The 20,097-nt window shown below is 45.7% G+C and overlaps 2 protein-coding genes across 10 annotated transcripts in view; one reads left to right on the top strand and one right to left on the bottom strand.

Moving 5' to 3' along the window:
- The window catches only part of PPP4R4 (protein phosphatase 4, regulatory subunit 4), an 89,814-nt gene extending 78,072 nt beyond the window's left edge, over positions 1–11,742 (top strand). For 6 of the 7 annotated variants that reach the window (XM_014535287.1, XM_014535304.1, XM_014535276.1 and 3 more), the window contains 6 exons: positions 1,877–1,943; positions 2,361–2,444; positions 2,734–2,827; positions 3,311–3,381; positions 4,585–4,732; positions 7,192–8,280. In XM_014535287.1, the coding sequence (XP_014390773.1) occupies positions 1,877–1,943; positions 2,361–2,444; positions 2,734–2,827; positions 3,311–3,381; positions 4,585–4,732; positions 7,192–7,216 (489 nt within the window). In that variant the 3' untranslated portion in view covers positions 7,217–8,280. Of the gene's footprint in view, positions 1–1,876; positions 1,944–2,360; positions 2,445–2,733; positions 2,828–3,310; positions 3,382–4,584; positions 4,733–7,191; positions 8,281–11,336 lie in introns of those variants that run through there. The other variant, XM_014535278.1, reaches the window with a different exon arrangement.
- Positions 5,200–20,097, bottom strand: part of SERPINA10 (serpin peptidase inhibitor, clade A (alpha-1 antiproteinase, antitrypsin), member 10) — a 15,407-nt gene continuing 509 nt past the window's right edge. Inside the window, exons 2-6 of one of the 3 annotated variants that reach the window (XM_005853234.2) lie at positions 17,296–18,018; positions 15,968–16,241; positions 14,514–14,664; positions 12,543–12,785; positions 5,200–6,067 (exon numbers count right to left, since the gene is read on the bottom strand). In XM_005853234.2, coding sequence (XP_005853296.1) covers positions 12,594–12,785; positions 14,514–14,664; positions 15,968–16,241; positions 17,296–18,018 — 1,340 coding nt within the window. In that variant the 3' untranslated portion in view covers positions 5,200–6,067; positions 12,543–12,593. Of the gene's footprint in view, positions 6,071–11,588; positions 11,665–12,542; positions 12,786–14,513; positions 14,665–15,967; positions 16,242–17,295; positions 18,019–20,097 lie in introns of those variants that run through there. The other 2 variants (XM_005853233.2, XM_005853235.2) reach the window with 2 other exon arrangements.

The following is a 20,097-nucleotide window of genomic DNA, read 5'->3' on the forward strand; positions in this document are numbered from 1 at the left end:
CCAGGGGTCCTCAAACTACGGCCCTCGGGCCATATGCAAATACAAATATTGTATTTGTTCCCGTTTTGTTTTTTTTTACTTCAAAATAAGATATGTGCAGTGTGCATAGGAATTTGTTCATAGTTTTTTTTTAAACTATAGTCCGGCCCTCCAACGGTCTGAGGGACAGTGAACTGGCCCCCTGTTTAAAAAGTTTGAGGACCCCTGTCTCGTAGTGTTAAGTGTAGCATTCAAGGAAGTCTTTTGTTAGATTTATTTCTAAGTATATTATGTTTTTGGTATCATTATAAATAGAATTAAAATTTTTAATTTCACTTTCTAGTTCAGGATTAAGACTAAGAGAGCTCTAATATTTTTTAGGACTGAATCATTTATGCCTAAGAGAAAAATCAGGCAATAGAAAAAGACCCATAGATGATCCTGATACTGGAGTTAGCAGACAAGGACTTCAGGATAACTATGATTACTATGATCAAGATAATAGAGGAAAAGATAGAGAACATAGATAACACTACTGTTGGCAGATAACTCTTAATGATATTTTATTTTTCAGTTTTATATTTTTTATTTTCAGTTTTATAATTTTCATTTGGTTCTTTTCATGCAGTCCAATTCTATATGGAGATTTTTTGTTGTTGTTAATCCTCAACCGTGGATTTTTTTTTCATTAATTTTTAAACAGTGGAAGGGAGGGAGGGAGAGGAGGGAGGGGAGAGAGGCGAGAAAGGGATGGAGGAGAGAGAGAGATAGAGAGAGACAGAGAGACAGACAGACACAGACAGACAGACATGATGTGAGAAAGACACATTGCTTGGTTGCCTCCCTCACATGCCCTGAATGAGGCCGAGTATTGAACCTGCAACCCAGGTATGTGCCCTTGACCAGGAATTGAACCCACAACCCTTTGGTGTGTGGTGGACTTTCCAAACACTAAGCCACACCAGCCAGGGCTGTGTGGACATTTTTATCTTGTCTCTTTTCTTACCTTTTTCATTATTTCACAGGTGCACAGGAAAAGAATGTGTGTTCTCCAGTTGTTGAGTGTGGTGTTCTATATATAGTTTGTTCAGAACTTGACATGCTTGTTGATTTTCTTGCCTACTTATTCTATTGGGATAAGGGACTCGAGTTTTGGTAATGTTTTATATCCTGATCTGTGAGCTGGTGTGGCTATATAGGTATGTTCATTTAGGGAAAATTTATTGAGCTGTACTTTTATAATTTGTGTACTTTATCTATGTATATTATACTTCAATAAGACATCTTTTAACATGTCCCAAAGACCATTTCCTTTCTTCTCAGTCTTTTTAAAGAAAAACATTTTGCTCTGCCAGGGTGGCTCAATGGTTGAGCATCAGCCCATGAACCACAAAGTCACTGGTTCGATTCCCGGTCAGGGCACATGCCTGAGTTGCGGGCTTGGGGTGTGCAGGAGGCAGCCAGCCAATTGATGTTTCTATCTCTCTATCACTCTCCCTTCTCCTCTCTCTAAAATAAATAAAAACATATTTGAAAAAAAACAAAAAGCACTATTTTTCTATTTACCAATCAGAAATGGAAATGACTAATAGTAACAAATATTTTGCTAATGAGAATCAGTAAATACATCTTAGAAAATAAAGGCTCATTCCCATAATGTTACTAAACTCCTTGTTTTAGCTTAACAAGTCCCCAAAAGCATAATTCTGGAGATGTAAGAAAACACACAAAACACAAATCTGAAAGAAACTGGAGACACTAATTTGGGAAAAAAATTACTTTTTAAAGGAATTTTTATAAACAATATTTGTATGTCTGGAACTTAGAGTAATTTCTCATTAGAACATTTTCTAAATCTATGCTTACCTTTAATGCTCAGATACTATTTTAATAATAGGAACAATTAGAGAAAGAGAAGCAACAAGAGGGAAGGCCCGTGAATGAAAAAACCTTTGAAAAGAAACGTAAGTTGTTTTCTTATGTCTTCATCACTAAATCACACGATTAATATTTCATCCTGGCATTCTGAAAGACCATGTTGAGTTACTAATTTTACATGGAAAATTGCTGTTAATTTTAAAAGTAGCTTTACAAAACTGGCTGCTTAATGTTGTATGGATGTTAAGAATACATGAATAAGTGGTGGGGATCAGTGTGGAGCTTCAGATCCTTCAAAGGAAAGTGATAGCAGCAATAAGAATGTGAAATTAATCACTGAATAACTAAGATCGAAATGTGTAAATATGCAGAGTAAGACTATGTGGGAAAGAATGCTGCTTAGCAAGGGATAGTGTTTCATTTTTTCTGTGTTGTCTGTATGTTTGTGGAGATTAATAAGAACCCAGAGGGCATGACAGCACTCAAAGCAGAGTTTATTTTAGGCAGAGACATCAAGACACCAACAGCTCTGCCCAAGAGCATCCCCATCGCTGTTCCTGGGCCCTCTCCCAGCGCCCCGTCAACAAGTAAGAGACAGCCTCTTATGCCTCCTGTTTCCTTTTATAAACAGTAATTACAGGGCAAGTCACTCTCCTAGGTGAGATACATTGTGCTAAAGCACCGTTTTCCTTTTAGTGTTTGTTTTTGTAGTTCTTATTGGACAGTTGGGATAAAGATAGCCCAATAGCTCAAACTAAGGAAAGGAAGCTAGCCCATCTGTGTTTACTGAAAACGGTGGGAGTGGGAGAGGGAACGGGTGTGGGGCATCTAAAGGTGAAGTGAACAATTACTTTTTCTTTCTGCTTGTTACTCTAGGCAAAGAAATCAAGAAATCCAAATTGATTCGAAGCCAGTCTATTAATAATCAAGCTTTTCATGCAAAATATGGCAACTTAGACAAGTGTGCTAGGTATGATCTGTCAGTTCTTCATGTTTGAATTTTTATTTTATAGTTATATCTTATTATATGTGAAATATTTACATTACTATAAAAATTAGCACTAATTTTGAGTTTTCTAAAGGCAAATAATTTTTTTCTCCTGTAAAGACTGTTAAAAAAAATAGTAGTCTACCAATTTGCATAAAAATATGTACTGGTATTCTAGGAAGACTACAGCCATGACAATATATAATGCCTTGCCCTGGCCAGTTAGTTCAGTGGTTAGCATCAGTCTACACACTGAAGGGTTGAGGGTTCAATTCCCGGCCAAGGGCACATAATTATTGTGAGGCATGGAATAGAAAGAATAAATGAGAAATAGAAGTAACAAGCATGTTTCATAGGAAATAGGGGGAAGCATTTAAAAAAAGATTTAAAAAGACCAAATGCTGGATGAATGGGATTGAAATAAACATGTTCTTGCATTTGAAACGTAATTATGTTCTTTTCCAGTAAAACTTCTACAGCAGCATATACACCTTCTGTCTCAGGGTTAGCAAAGACTTCTATGATTTCACTAACTGGTAAGTAGAAATCTGAGCTCCTCAAAGCATTGCTAAATTCAATGAAATATGATTTTCCTTAGATAAGTTTTTTATTTCTAGATACAGTGTTTTTTCTAAATTTGTATCTTTATCAAATACCTATGAATTTTTTTTCTAGCAATTGAGAAAATACTTGACTATACTATTTTGTTCTCACTGTATCAAGACTTAAGAGTTCTTTTAAAAGAGAAACAGGACAAAATGATAGGATAGGTTATGCCATGGTCTGAGGACCCGCTGGAGGCAGAGAGTAAAATTTTTTGCAGTAATTAACTTAGTTAAAACACTAGGGCTTTCCTATAGATAATATACAGCTAAACATTTGCAATAGTATATCTTTGAAACTTTATACCAGGGGTCAGAAAACTTTTTCTGTTAGGAGGCCAGAGAGTCAATAGTTAGGCATAAGAGGCAAATTGGTTTCTGTCACGAGGACTCAACTGTGCCCTTGTGGGTAAAAGTAGCCATAGATGGCACATGAATGGGTGGCTGTGTCCCACTAAGACTACTCACAGTGAGAGCTCCTCTCAGCGAAGGGCTCACAGTGTCGAGTGTGCGGGGACGTGGGCAGCGCTCCAGCCCCCTCAGACACTGCTGGGGCCGCCACAGGGTGCAGTTCCTTCGGACAACACCTTCCTGTGTGACCCAGCAATTCCACTCCTAGGCTTTGACTGAAGAGAAATCAACACCTACATCTCCACACAGATTTGTACATGATTGTTTAGAGCAGCTTTATTCATAGTCAAAAACGGGGGGAAAATCCAAATGTCTAGCAATAGGAGAATGGATAAACAAATTTTGACATATCCATACAATGAAATACCAGTCAGCTATAAAAAAGGAATGAAGAATCGATATACATAACAACATGGATGAACCTCAACATAATTATGCTGAATGAGAGGAGCCAGACACAAAAAGGATACATATTATCTGATTCCATTTATATAAAATTCAGAAAATGCAAACAAATCCCTAATGACAGGAGGCAGAGTGGGGGGGAACAGAAGGAGCGATTACAGGGGGCAGGAAGAAACATTTGGTAGTGATGCAGTTTATTATAAACTGTACTCTAATAAATTGACTTTAAAAGAAAAAATGTCCGCTACCAGTAAGCTTTCTTCCCCTAGGTTCCCATCTTAGTAAATGGAATATGTCTGACTATGCATGTGTTCCTTTCAGATGACTCATTCCGGACTCGTAATGCCAGTAGTCTTCCGCCGTCCTTTTCTCCTAACACTCCCCTCCCCAGCACCTCCCGTGGGACAGGTAACTCAGTTGATCCAAAGAGCAGTGGAGGTAAAGATCCGCCACCACGTAAGGCCACCTTGTAAGTAATCAGCGATGTACTGCTAAGTGTGTCATCCTCCTCTTTTTCTCAGTGCACTTTCCTTCCCACTAATTTCCAAAGAACAGAAACTGTAACAAGGAAATGTTCTAAATTAAAAGGGATTCTTAGCACACGTGCCTCTGTTATGTTGATACTTTATATAAAATGATCTGTCTATGGCAAAGACACGGCAACGTAAGGAAATCAACAAGAGACTTTAAATGGCTCCCACTAATATCTGAGATTTTAAAAATTTTCTGTGAAATGTTTGCCTTCAGGGACTTAATTCAAGAAGACACTGGTGTAATTGCATCCCTTGGAATGGCTAGTGTAAGCGGACAGTGTTTCATGGCCCCGAGCTCAGAAAGATGGGCCCGGCTGCTACTTAAGCAATCTGCCTGCAGCATGGAGTCCAGAGTGTGGGTCAGCATGTGGGAGAGTCCTCCCCACTGTACTTGTCCTTAACATTGAGGTTATAAAGGCCTGTCTCCTCCTTTCCCCCAGGGTTACTTTTATGTGCTGTTACTTTTATGTCTGTGTGAATCACTGAAGCCTTTGTTTCTGTTAGTTTAAATGTGGAAGAGGGTTGCCCCATAAGAACCATCCTGATGACAGACAGGTCATGTCACGTGGATGTGATTCGTCCAGGCTGCCCCAACTCTACTCACAGGTTTACTCTTTCCTACAGGACGCCCGAATCTTCTGATTAAATCAGAATTTAAACAGCATCCAGATGTCCTTTTAGACATATGTCACTGAATTCATGAATATTCTAATAAAGTTTCTGACATCCATCTTTTATTGGGAACTCCATGCTTTTAGGAACTGAACTATATTTTAACTTACTCTAAATTTTTAATTGCCCACCGGTATATATAAATATAGATGTATGTAAGATTCATTCAAACTTATGGAAAGGAGCTCAAGGAAAGAGTAGGATCATGTATCATAGAAAAAAGTAATAGGAAACAGAAAAAAATGATATTGAGATTACAAATTAGTAACGTTAATATAGAGGATAGTTTTATTTACAGAGAATGCTCTTTGGAACAGTTGCTCTAAGGATTATACTGTGGTTGATCCATTTAAAAGTCATGAGGACTGAGCCAGAAGAGGGTCATGTCTGCAGAGAGCACGGAGCTGGAGCCTGTGCCTGCTCCAGGGCAGCTAAGCAGCTGTGGACGTTCCGCTCAGTGCTCTGGGCCTCATGTCTCGTCGGTAAAATGACAGGGTTGCCTCTGGTTTACCTGCCACGGTGCCTTCCTTTTCTGGCCTCCTGTGATCCGTCCTCTCGATCACTCTTGACCTTCCTCCTTTCAAAGATTGCCCAGAATTCTTCTAGTGAAGAACACAATTACATCAGCATATAATTCATTCTCTTCTCAACTATTTTTCTAAATGCCACAGGCATTTTAAAAAAATAAAGACCATTGAAACTTCATATCAACTCTCCTTTATTTCAGATTACTTTTTTTATCTGTTCTTTCATTGTTGAGCATGTTTTTCCTATTCATAGACCGAATTTTCTCCTGCTCAATATATAAAGTATAATTACATTATATAAAGTATAATTACATAAATTATATAATCAATTAGATATGTAATTGTTTAAAAAATGAATCTAGAAACACTCTGCTAACAAATCACATCATTTGTTTCTCCTGCTCTGAATGTTCTGAAGGAGGAGGAATATTGGTATCACAGCTGCTTTTTTAACGTGTGACTGGATCTACGAGTCCATAATCGTACCTCCAGCTAATGTGCTTCTCATTTGGACTTTCTCACGAATGCACACTGCCCATAACCGGAACAGGGTCCATGTGGTTATGTTTCCTTATGCTTCTGTGAAGTATTACCTATAGTTCCGCACCATGCTATATCCCAATGAAACATATCCTTTATACTTAAAATAAGCCTAGGAAATAATTTCATAATATATTAATATCTGTTTTCCTGCTCAACAAAATTCTATACAATACCTTCTCCAACTTTTTAGTATCACACAGATGACACACAGTCTGGTAGGTAGGAATATAGATGTCTTAAAGGATGTATGGGAATGCATTGTATCTTAAATCTTTTAAAGCCAGATAATTGATATACTAGTATTTAAGCTGAATTTCTGTTATGGTTATACGAAAAAAAAAAGTAAGGAAAGTTGTATGAATTGAATTGAATGCTATTTTAGGGGCGTACAGGATTTGGTAATTAAAGGTAATTCCAAGTAATACTTAATATGCAATTTATTTTTCACTAACTCAGAATTCTCATAGTAGATTCTATCTATATTTATTTACTTTTAAAGCATTATATGGATAAAATTTTTCATGTTTTGTTTTCTCCTTTCTTCTATCTTTCCCTTTCCTTTCTTCCTCCCTCACCTCTCCCTCCATCCATCCTTTCTTCCCTTCCTCTTTCTTTTCCTCCCCCCTCTCTTTTTCTCATCCTTTTTGACAAAGAAAATCCAGAAAATCCAATCCTTAAATCATCTGCTTGATGAAGGAAGCAAAACAAAGACACCTGGAGATAATGTGATTGATGGACAAAAGCTAAAGCAATGGCTGGGGCTCCTTTTTTTTTTTTAATTAATGGAAAAGAGATACATTAGGGCAGCTGATGTTGCTAAAAGCCCCATATTTGAAATTAGATTCTGTAGGAGGCATAATATATATATTTCTTAAATAATAATGTGGTTGCAGAATTCCAATGTTACAGTGAAGTGTAATGAAAAACAACTTTAGTATGTGCTTTAACAACTGCTGCAGAAGAGACACCGCTGAATTTATTTGTGCAGGAAACCATCTGTTTACTTGTTCTAGAGCTTTAGCATTTAAAAACTATATGAAAGCCCACATCAATTGCAAATGCCCTGCTAGAGAATCACTTGGAGGGGGGCCTGGGAGTAAATAAGAAAGACATTGTTTCTCACGAATCTCCAAGCCCAACAACCACACTGAAAAGGGTACAAACAGCAGTCCACAATGTTATCAGTCTGATTGTGGTGACAATATGGTGTACCCGGATATTCTGAAACTTAAATTTGGCGGTGAAAATTCCACAGAGATTTCTGATAACTTTTAGCCACAATTACCTTAAAAATAATAGATTCATGATTTCCTTTATTTCCTAGAAAATTTTATTTTATACTTTGTTTACATTTTAGATTGTATTTGTCCTTAATTAAAAATGATGAATCTAGTTTGAATAAGCTGTTACTCTGAGCTATCATGCTTATGCTATGTCAACAGCCTTTATTTATACTAATGCTAATATTTCCATCACAGTTTGCCTGTAGAACATGTACGATTATTAATTTTAAAATGTCAGATCTTGATATATACTGTATGAAGCTATTGTCAGCTTCTCTATTACAAAATGCAATCAGCATATAACTATACTGATATTAGAAAATCTTTGTTTTTTAAAATATATTGATGTATGATAAAGATGATCTAATTTGTGAATGCATATGCGTGTGTGGTTACTTTTTATAATGTGAAATAATGAATAGTGAATTTACTTAAAATAAAGCATAGGTTAATGAGATACCTGTGTTTGTGAAAAAAGTTTTAAATACTTTTTTGCAATTTTTATTCTCTAATGAAAGAGTAAGACAGTTCACTTTTAAATGATGAGTAACAGAAGCACGCTGACCTCAACTGTAAATGACTCAGGAACAGCTACTCGTGTGAAACTTACACTCAGTTTCTCTCCACCTTTCCTTACAATTGGCTCTTGTTGGCGATTTTTATGATTCTTAATATGTTTCATTTAAGGATAGGTTAATGGAATTGTTCAACCCATTTGAGAAGCTTGACCATGTGGCTAATTTAGTACTTTCCTTATGGATTTCATTGAACTATTTTAATGATGTCTCCGACCAGCACACCGACATGCACTTTAACACATTGTGATCTGGGAGAGTCTGTGGTGCGTGAGTGGGACATCAGAGTGACAGCAGTTTCCCAGCACTGTGATTCATAATCAGCATGGACTCTGTCACTTTAAATAAAATGGAGAATTCCAGTTTGTTTGTTTACTAATACATTTAGCAGAGTTAGGAACCTTTATTTCCTTTACGCGTGTGAGAGAAGAGGAGAGCGACTCGACAGAGAAAAGTCACTACAGCTCCTACAATCCAGGGGTGTATAGAGGTCAGTGCGGTCTCACTGCAAGGCACTAAGCCAGTGATGGCGAACCTATGACACGCGTGTCAGAGATGACACGCGAACTCATTTTTTTGGTTGACTTTTCTTTTGGCATTTAAATATATAAAATAAATATCAAAAATATAAGTCTTTGTTTTACTATGGTTGCAAATATCAAAAAATTTCTATATGTGACACGGCACCAGAGTTAAGTTAGGGTTTTTCAAAATGCTGACACGCCGAGCTCAAAAGGTTCACCATCACTGCACTAAGCAATCAAGTCACACAGTCAATCAAAATTATGCTACCAGAGTTAACTTAGGGTTTTTCAAAATGCTGATACAGAGTTAAGTTAGGGTTTTTCAAAATGCTGATACGCCGAGCTCAAAAGGTTCACCATCACTGCACTAAGCAATCAAGTCACACAGTCAATCAAAATTATGCTCAGAAGTTTAAAACCGTTGAAATATTTTAAAAAATTATATATATTTCTAAAACCAGATATATAAAATCAGAGTAAAACACAAATTGCTGACAGTTATGACCATCCACACATACTTAGATTCACACCGAAACGAGACTGATACTCTTGTAAAAGTCCTTGGCGTAGCAACTTATCAGGTAGTTCCTGCAGACTAGCTGTGGGAAAGAAAGATCTCCTCCACCTAACTGCAGAGAAGTAGGGACATCACCGTCAGCTGTTTGTTAATTATGGAAACTTGCATTTTAAGGACAGGTTCTAGAACAGTGGTTCCCAAACTTATTTGGCCTACCGCCCCCTTTCCAGAAAAAATATTACTCAGCCCCCCCTGGAAATTAATTTTTTTTAAAATTTTAATAGCAATTAAACAGAAAGATATATGTATTAATGTTTCTACCTTTTTCGTAAAATATAGTAAAGAAAGGTGTAAATTAGAAACATTGAAGTTTGAAATTATGAAACTATTTATTGAACTCAGAATAGAAAGGTAATACAAAAAAAGTTAAAACAAATGCACCTGTGGCCATCACCGCCGCCCTGGATCGCTGCAGCGCCCACCAGGGGGCGGTAGCGCCCACTTTGGGAATCACTGTTCTAGAACAGTGGTTCTCAACCTTCTGGCCCTTTAAATACAGTTCCTCATGTTGTGACCCAACCATAAAATTATTTTCGTTGCTACTTCTTAACTGTAATGTTGCTACTGTTATGAATCATAATGTAAATATCTGATATGCAGGATGGTCTTGGGCGACCCCTGCGAAAGGGTCGTTCGACCGTCAAAGGGGTCATGACCCACAGGTTGAGAACCGCTATTCTAGAATTTCACAGGTCAGCACTGCAAGCAAAAACAGACCTGTAGAGCTCAATTTTACTGACAGAAATGGAGATAGGGCTTAAATGGATTTTACTTCATAGCGGTAGAATAAGGGGCATATAAAAATATTCTTCCACAACCTCATACGCATCTGAAAATCATTTCCATTATTTGACTTGCTGAGCTCAGACCCCTTCCTCTGGAAGGGACGGCTCCATTTTGCCTTGTGGTTAGTAGGCAAACATGAAATATTTGAACCAAAATGAACAGGCAATTCAGCTTGAGGAGGAGTTTCACAGTGAAGATAAATGAATTAGATTAATTCAATACTCTGTTCTCATTATTATAGCCTGTGTGAGAGACTGTGGGTATGGGGGTGTCTGTAGGAACAGTTTTAAAAACCTGACACTTAACATTGTTGTAATGTTCAGGTTCTCCCCTCAGTTGAAAACTTGAATTTTTTGTATCATTGACTGCACTTTTCACTGGTCTGCCTCAGAGAGCAACGTGCTGGTGACATTCGTTATGCCGCATCGTTTGCGGTGCTCGTGGGGAGGTGAGGGAGTTTGCTCTGCATGTTATATGAACCCTTCGATGGCAATGAACCTTTCCATAACTGGCCTTGGCCATATTTCTGTTAGAGGATATTATGTTTTCATAGACTTCCCCCCCTAAGTTTCATCTCTAAAAGTAGGTAATTTGATTGAACCCTCTTTTATTTCTCTTCCTAGTATCTTCCCACAAATAAACCTGGTTAACTGAATACTAACAGATCACTGAGGAATGCCAGGTGGAGTTAGTCCTATATTTTGTGTCTCTTTCTAGGCCCTGGAATTGCCCTGCCCTTACCAACTGTCACGTGGTGCCCTTGGAAGGAGTACACAGTGAATCCATGTCCAGATTTTAGAATGATGAAAAGTCAATCTTCAAACTGTAGCCTAATATTACTACCTGTTCACATTAATATGACACACAATACTCTGATTTAAATTAATAGTTAAGATGACTAATCAAAAAATTAATTTTAGGTATAAAATCGATAGCAAACAGATAGAAATCCAATTAGGCATTTAATTAACACAGTTGACCCTCCAAGATGAGTTAGCCCTAGTCACGAGTCTCAGAATTTACTCCTAAAATACTTTCTTGTCTCTGTAACAGAAAGTGACCGCTCTAGAGCATCGGGGATTTGCTGTTTTCCTGTTGGCCTTGGCGCGGGCCAGGCTTCTCTTCATTTAAGCGCAGCGGCTGACTGAGCAGCGAGCCCACGCGGCCTGTTCCGCTGGACCTCACCAGGTGGTTTAGGTGGAAAGAAGGAAAAGAGAAATAGGCGTGGGGCCACTGGGTAACCGTGGCAAGCATTTGCTTTCCTCTGCCACGTCCTGCGACACATCCATTAGGTGCAGTAGGCACAGTGCCGAAGGCCCAGGATACCTTTTGGGGCTCATGAATGTTTTACTTTTTGCAATCAGCAAGTTACATACTTTACCTGCATTGGTATAAAGACAAACACAGTGCATAATATATTCATTATTATACCAATGCCGTCATAAAATCTAATTTTTAATATACATATCTATTTTTTGATGTCGGAAAGACCCAAGAGTGCCTGGGGCCCTTGAAAGTCATAATGTGGCCCTGTGTCTGGTTCCCCATCCCCGTCCTTTGTAAAATGAAGGTATTGAACGGGGTGACCTGCGGCTCAGCGAATGCCTCTGCCAAGTGAAGTGATGCATCTCTCACCTGCCTGGAGGAAATGGCCGCACTGATCAGACGCTGGGATCAGGACAGGTTAATATATTTGTATTGATGTCAGAGAGGAAGGGAGAGGGATAGAAACATCAATGATGAGAGAGAATCACTGATTGGCTGCCTCCTGCACACCCCTACTGGGGATCGAGCCCGCAACCCGGGCATGTGCCCTGACCGGGAATCAAACCATGACCTCCCCGTTCATAGGTTGATATTCAACCATTGAGCCACAGAGCTGGGCTGTTTTTCTAATTTTAGTCAGCAAGAAATGGTTCTACAGCAGATGACAAGAAAATGCTTATTTTGCACCAGAGGGAAGTAGAGAGTGAAGCACGTGACTCATGGAGAATGTGTCTGAGTCTTCCTCCCAAAGGCTCATCTGGAGAGTGTCCAGGTATGTGAGTGACAGGAGGGCAAAGGCATTCTACCAAGCTCGCTCTGGTCAGCAGCAAAGGCTCTTAGTCGCAGCTGCACGTACCGAACGGGTTGTGCAAACCTCACCTGAAAATAAGTTTGACTTGAACACTCGGATTTCTCTAAGAGTGGCTCAAACCAGCAGCAGAGGGAGCCATCCTTCCTGCCACCCAGCACCAGTGCCCGCGCGGGTGCCCGTACCTCAGGCAGGTCGGCATCCGCTGGGCACCGCGTCCTCATGCTTGTCGTCAATCACAGGAGGGTTGGGTTTACCACCCTGCCCAGAAATAGGGGCACCCTCCAGGTTTCTTCATAGATCAGGAAATGAAACGGCCGGTTCACTTTGATGATGGGAGGCATGGAATAAGCTATAATTTCCGACAGGGTTCCTGCCGCTGCCTCAGTTCCTTTTTCATCCACCTCAATCACTGCTCTTTGTAGAACCTGGAAAAGGAAGTCATATGGAAGACCGTGTGGGTGGCAGTGAAGAGGAGGGAACTGAGCCCCTCGACAGCTTTTGCTGTGGTCCTACCTACAGGGCCACGCCCCTGGGAATGAGTGGGATGGGGCTCCTCTGTGCTGAGGGGAGGCGTCTGAGGTTGCCCAGGGACTTGCCTTAGAAGCTCAAATACCAGGAGACACCAGGACCCCAAATGGGAAACACTGGCCAACCCCTGCACGCATGCGTCAGATCAGCGCGGCCTCCGTGCTGCTGATCCTTGGGCACAGCTGGTGCTCCTCGGGAAGGTGCTCACGCTGCCTGGAGCCCCGAACACTCTGGCCTTCCCTCCGGCGGGCCAGCTGGGTGAGGGTGTGGCTAGTCTGCGGCAGCTTCCCAGCACCTGGTGCGGCTCTGAGTCCTGGGCAAGTGCTGGGGTCCCCGAGGACTTCTTGGACTCTGGTTGCCTGTACTCAGGCCACCTGTCCTGGCTGGGAGGCCCTTTTGTCCAGGCACCTCATGTTAAGTGGGTGATGGACCAACCTAATTATTATAAGAGATAAAGGAAGCATCAGTGTAGTAGCTCCTGGGGGTTCCCTCATGTCCTGGAGTGGAAGTTCTCCTCCAGGAGCAAACAGAGGGAGGACAGTTAGTGGTTTGCCACTTAAACTATAAAGAGCACACGGCGTCACCATGCTGTGTCTGCAGCAGAAAGCCTTGCAGGTGCTGGTCTGCGGGGCTGTCCTGTTTATTCCTCTCATCTTCCGAGACGAAGGCCTGGCTGTAGGCCTGCTCACCCTGCTGAGTCCTGCTCAGGGGGCTGCCATTTTTAATCTCTCTTGGAACGAGAAAATGGGAAAATAGTAGTCAAACCCCTCAGCTAAGAGGGAGCAGGGGAAGATGTAGCTGCCACTTGGAAATGTGAGAACATTTTCTCAGTCGTAATAATGAGGGGGTTACTGCTGGCGTTAGTGAGCGGCCAGGAGTGGTAGGCAGCTCCCCGCAATGTCCTGGGCTGCCCCGACCACAGTAACAGGCCTGGCTCCCCTCGAAACCAGCAGGTTCCCACTGAGAAGGCAGATGAGCTGAGGGGATTCCTTGTGGAAGGTGACTAATCTTTAGAGGCAGAACAAGGGCCCAAGAGTATGAGTTAGTGGGGGTATAGGGAAAAAACACCCCAAAGCCATATATATGAAAACAAAACAATTACAATTTTGGCCATTTGTGGATTGAGTTGCTTTTCAAAGTGTTGCTTCCCTGTCACTGGAAGCATTACAAAGAAGAGAGGGAGGAAGGAGGAGAAAGGGAGGGAAGAAGGAAGGAAAGAGGGCAGGAAAACTGGAGGATAATGTGTAGGGATATTATAGAGGGGGTTCCAACAAGGGTGGGAAGTTGGGCAGGTAGCTTCTGGGGGTTTCTTTCATCTTGAGAGTGGTGTGACTTCATGACATTTTAAATGAACCCGTGAATGAGTTCCTTGTCAGGGGTACACTTCTTGAGTGCTTGTGAGAGGAGGGGGAGAGCTCTCCATAAGAGAAATTAATGTTTTAATAAAGTAGCTCAAAATTCTTAAAACGTCCAACTCAGGTGCTATGTCAAGCCCTCGGAATTTAAATCTGAGCTTCTACTACAACTTGGAATTTTATCAACATTAAAATCATCTGCAAAAACCTGTGTTGGTTTTGGCCCGACTTCATCCTCGGGGTTGGGGTCCGCACAAGAGACTGGTTTACCTGAGACACTTTCAGGTTTCTCGCCATGGCCGACAGCTCGCCCAGGTTGGCCCAGGGTGAGAAGATTCTCGTGACTCTCATCTGCTTAAGCAGCTCATGCATCTCATACTTCTGGTCCAACTTGAACTTCGGGAAGAAAACTTCCATGTGTCTGTGGTACAAGTAGATGTAACGGGGAAATGGAGACAGAGCCGTAGACTGCAGGCTACAGAGATCACTCTCTCCAAGATCATTCCCATTAATGAGTCGCTCACTGGACATGGCTCATGCCATTCTTTTGTGATGCTCTGGCTCGGGGGAAACCGCTCTGGCTCATTAGATATGTAACTTCAGCTTCACCGAACCGTTTTATCTCCCAGCCAGTGACTCACGGTCTCGTTAGCAAAGGATACTGCATTTTGCATCCCTTTCCCTTAAAAACAGCCCAAAGCAAGGAACTCCTGTAGCAGTTCTTTGCTTGCAGCAATCCTGCAGGCCCCAGGCCGGCGCTGCAGCCACAGTCTAGATTCTGCAGCCCCGCGGCGTTCCAGAGTCTTAGGAGTCGGGATGGACAGCAGGAGGGAGTGAAGGGGATCCCCCCCCCCACACACACACCAGGCAGACATGCTGATATTCTGTTTTATATGCACTGGAGTTCTCTGAAATTTGTGTTTAAAAAGACGAGTTCTGTGGTTCAAAAATACAAAGCATGAAAACAAATAATTGACACTAGATTCGTCTTTTTAAAGAAGTCTCAATTTCTTAATTTATGAGGTGTAGCCCCAAATAGCGGTACCAGTTTCCTAGGTCACTCAGAGCGTTGCTGCACTCACCCCACAGCCCAGGGCAGCATCCTGATGGGGTGGTTTCAGCGACCTCCTGACGGGTCTCCTTCCCTCTCCCCCCAGTGTCTTTACTCCACATGGCCGTGTGGCTCTTTCAAACATGAGTCAGACCCTGGTGCTCCGATCCCCTGGGGCTGCCCATGTCCCTCAGGAAAAGCCTGTCTTTTCTGGGGCCTGTGATATACGGCCCTGGGGGCCTGGGCCCTGGTTATCAGACCTCCTCTCCTCCCTGCTGCCTTGCTGTTCCTCAAACCCACCACGCACTCTCCCACCCCAGACTGTCTCTGCCTGTAGCACTTCCCTCCCCCAAGACACCCACAGGGTCCTGCTTCACTTCCGCCACCACCTTCTCCAGGCCTTCCTGGGGGCGCCTGCACCCCGGTGCCCCCCTCGCTCCCTGCACTGGGATGTGAGCTCCACGAGGGCTCCATTGTGCATGTGTGGCAGTGCCTGGCCGAGCGGATGAATGAGCCAGGCGCCGTGAGAGACGCCAGGACAGAGGGAAGCAGGGCAAATGCAGCCCCTGCTCCCAGGGAGCCCATCGGCCACGGGGGAGACGGACCCTGAGCCCCGGAATTGTGGCGAGTGCTCGCAGAGACTGAGCTGGTCTAGGGTAGGGGCCTGGCGTACCTGGTCCTCATGTTCCTCAGCCACGTGTCCACCAGCTCTGTGCTCAGGTAGTCCTCCAGCGCCAGGTGGTCGCTCATCTTCTCCATGAGCACCACCAGCATGCTGGCGTTCCCTCGGTAGGGCAGCTTGAGGACGTGGCAACGGAGTCTCTCGTCAAAGGTGGAGGCGAAGTTGCCCGCACTGTACATCATGGGCACCTTAACCGTCTTGTACTTGTTCAGGTGGAAAGTGTCTGCCTTGGTGAAGACTGGGTCAAAGGGGGTCAACCACTTCCCTGCACAAGTAAGAAAAGAACTCGGTGTGGAAACCACCCCTTCGGGGTAGCATTCTTGCTCAAGTCACGGAGGGCAGCGCTGCCCAGCCCTCTCTGCCCCAACTGGGCAGGGTGGGCCCGGGAGGTGTGTTCTGACCACAGCTCAGGCAGCAAAACGAACTCCCCAGAGGCCGCCTGTCCCAGCCTTTCCCGGCTAAGAGAACCCGGATCCACCTGTGGCCCGTTGGGGACACACAACAGTGAGGAAGTGCACCCGTCGTGCCCTGTCCTCTGCTGGCCCTTAGTCTGCGCAGCCACGTGCGGGCAGGGGCCCTGGGACAGGAGTGAGGACCTTCCCACGCATGGCTGCTCAGGTCCTGCGAGAAGGGGACCCTTGATGACACAGCCACCCGAGCTGGGGAGGCCAGCAGCGTGCAGAGCGTGGCCCTCTACACACAGACTGTCCGGCGCAGTGCCTGGCGGCGGGAAGCACATTCTCCTGGGCTTGGCGAGACCCTAGTGTCAGCGTCCTGCTGCAGCGGCGGCCACACAAGCCCCCTGCCCATTAGAGGGCAGGACGGATAGGGTCTGGCATGAGTGTCAGGACCCCCTCACTGAGTCTGGCCTCATGTGACCTTGCCCAGGCTCACCTCTCTGAGCCTCACTCTCATCTGCACAGTAGGTGGGAGGGTCCCCATTTTCTATATTAAGAGTCAGGACAAGAGACATTGTCACTTGCCCCAGTTCACAAAAGGAGCGAGTGAAGGAGCAAAGATGTAACCCACATCTCACAGATCACTTGCCCGGAAGAGTCAGCGTCAGAGCCTTAGAGGCGTGGAGAACTGCGTAGAGGTGCTTGGAAACTAGGGACCGGAGCACGTGGGCCACCGGCAGGGCCATGGGGGAGCACGCCCAGCCTGTGCCGGGACATCACACGGCCAACGCCTGTTTCGGTTTGCCTGTGAGACCCGGCCTCACAGAAAATCACTTGGCGTTAACCCTATGCGGGGCGAGCGGGAGAGGGCGGGGCTGTGCAGGGACCAGCTTGCGGGGGAGCAGAACATTCTCAAAATACCTTTGAGCAAGACGTAGTCCACGAGAATGACCTTGGTGTCGGGATTGACCTTATCGAAGAGCGTGGGGATTTTCCCCTGCGTCTCCCGGTTAATGTAATGATTCATGAGCTTTCTGGCCTGCGAGGCATTGTGGAAATTCATAGTCACACACTCGGTATCGAAATACCTCTTGGACAAATTGAGGAAGGTCCCTTTGATGTCAAAGTCTTCCTGGACGAAGGCCAGACTCCCCTGGGTGAGGCCCAGCTCCTGGTTGCGGGAGAGGTGCTGTCTGAGCCGCCGAAACAAGGCGGGCAGGTGCCCGGGCCCCGTCTGGCTCGGGGCCTGCAGGCTGAGCACGCCCTCCAGCTGGGCTCTGGTCTGCCCCGTGGCCCCCAGCATCAGGGCCGCCATGGCCAAGGACAGGCCGAGCGGGGAGAAGACCACGTTGCCTTCATGCCTCATGGAGATCTTGCGTAGCAGGCTGAACCCCAAGTTGGAGGTCTGTTCAGAGAGCTGGTACCCGCTGGCCATCAGCCAGGGCTCCTCTTCCTCCTCCTCCTCTGGGGCCTGCACTTCCTGGAAAGTCTCATTCTGGACAGCAGGGGTCTGTGGTCTCGCCTGGGCCACGCCGGGCACCAGCCACACCTGGGCCAGGAGGCAGGGGAGCAGGAGGCGCAGTACCGCCGCCATCCGGTCAGTGTGGAGGCCGAGGGAGCGCTGCTCTTCAGCAGCAGGGCTTCCTGGGAGAAGAGAGCAGGTTGGTGATCATGCCTGATGCCGTCCCTCATCCCTGTGTTGTGGTCCATCCTCCAGTGACCCACTTCCTCCCTCTGAGGGGTGGGCAGGGGCTTACCTCTGGCTCATGCAGCCGAGTCCCCTCAGGGAGACCCGGAGGAAGAAGGGTGGCTGAGGTCCACCCGAGGAGGGGATTCTGTTACAGAACCAACCCCCCTCTGGGCCCTAGCCCGCGGCAGCTCCTGGCCTCCCCTCTTTCCCACTCATCCCACTTCTCATGAAGCAGTGGATGAGAGAGGATGTGGTCTGGACCACGGCCTGCCTGGGCGGGGTCAGAGCAGGGCGGGGTCAGGAGGTGCACAGATCTTTATTGGTCGGCTTCACTCATTGCCCCTGATGTCTGGGCCAACAGCAGCCCATCAAGCTGGGTCTCGGGGCCCTGGGTCTGGGGCCTGCTTGGCTGGGGATGCAGAGGGTCGGAGTAGCCATCAGGGCCAGGAAAGGGCAAGTGCTGGGTCTGCCTGACTCGGTGGTGAGAATTCTGCCCCCCGCGCCCCTCTGACAGCCTTGGTGCCCAGTTCCCAGCTCCTGCCAGCTCTCCCTTCCGCCACTGTACCTGGAGGCCCCTGACAGACGTAAGCCAGCTTGTCCTGAGTGAGGCCTGGGCCGACCTCTAACCCTCACAGAGACTGTGAAGTGCGTCCTCGCTCTCAGCCCCAGGAGGAGCCAGTCCTCTGGCCCTGGCAGTGGGTCCAAACCCCATGCTCCTCACCACCAGCCGGCCCGGCCCGACCCCCTCTCCAGGCTCCCTGGCTCCTGAGCACCCGCACGTTTCCCGTCTGCGTAAACACCCCAGGGCTGGGCTGGGGGCCCGACAGTCTCCACACTCAGCTCCTGGTGTCCAGGTCTGTGACCCAGAGGCTGGCTGGGCAGGTCACCGAGATGCCCCAGGAGGGGCTGGGAGGGCAGCCAGTCAGCCCAGTGGGCATCGGGCAGGGGAGGCTGCAGGCCTCACAGGAGTCCCAGCAGTGGAGACCCTCACTCTGAACAGGCCCCGTGTGACAGGATGGAGTTCCCCAGCCGCCTCTCCCTCACGCAGGCGCTGTGTCCTCGTCTGTGCCTGGCACAAAGCGACACTGGCCCGGGACCCAGTGCACTGCTCTTGCTTATGCTAAACGGCCCAGCAGAATGTGCCGGAAGTCACTACCTCACCCAGTGGAACACATCTGCTGTGTTTCCTAAATGTCAGGGTTTAGGGAACTCTGTGCAGTTCTAAACATCAAGGCCGAGTTCAGGAGCTCCCAGTCGCAAATGCTGGGTAAGTACCTCCTGCAGCGTCCAAACGGACCCTGGCCATGTTCGGTATGCGGGCCTGCCTCATGTTGCTGCGCTTTCAGCATTAGGGCCAGCCCCCCTCCACAGCCAAAAGAGCTCGACTCGCTGAAGGCTCAGCCGGTGGTTAGCATTTTTTAGCAATAAAGTGTTTTTTAATTAAGGATGGATACTGGTTTTACACATGACAGTATTGCACACTTGATAAGCTACACCACAGCATAGACATGACTTTTGTAGACACTGGAAAACCAGACACTTCACGGGACTCGCTTTATTACGATGGTCACTTTATTGCTGTCTGGAACCACAATAGCCACAGTGTCTCTGAGCTCTGCCGTTTACAATAGTTAGCACTACTCTGCCAGTGAATGCATTCACCCCGCGGTAGCGTGCTCCTGAATTCAGGCCACTTCTCCCTGACAGCGGTGAGCAAACACTCCCAGCACCCAAATACAGGTCACCCCTTCCAGTTCCAAGTCTTCCTGCGCAGCTCCTCCGTCGGCGGGGAGCGGGCCCCAGGAGTGCCCGGCCCCCGCACGCTGCTCACTGGACAGACCCAGGTGTCTATCCCCTAAGGTCACGCTCGTCTACTGAACAGGACAGAATCTGTGCGCAGGGCGCCCCTCAAGCATGCCGAGGACGCATCATCCTAGAGAACCCGAGTGGGAAGAAACACAGCTCACTCACCACTTCCCAGTCCCGAATCAGGTGGAGCAGCACCCCACCCAGCCCTGAGGTGGGGGGTTTGC

The sequence above is a fragment of the Myotis brandtii genome, unplaced genomic scaffold (genome assembly GCF_000412655.1).
Source record: "Myotis brandtii unplaced genomic scaffold, ASM41265v1 scaffold1013, whole genome shotgun sequence".
NCBI lineage: Eukaryota > Metazoa > Chordata > Mammalia > Chiroptera > Vespertilionidae > Myotis > Myotis brandtii.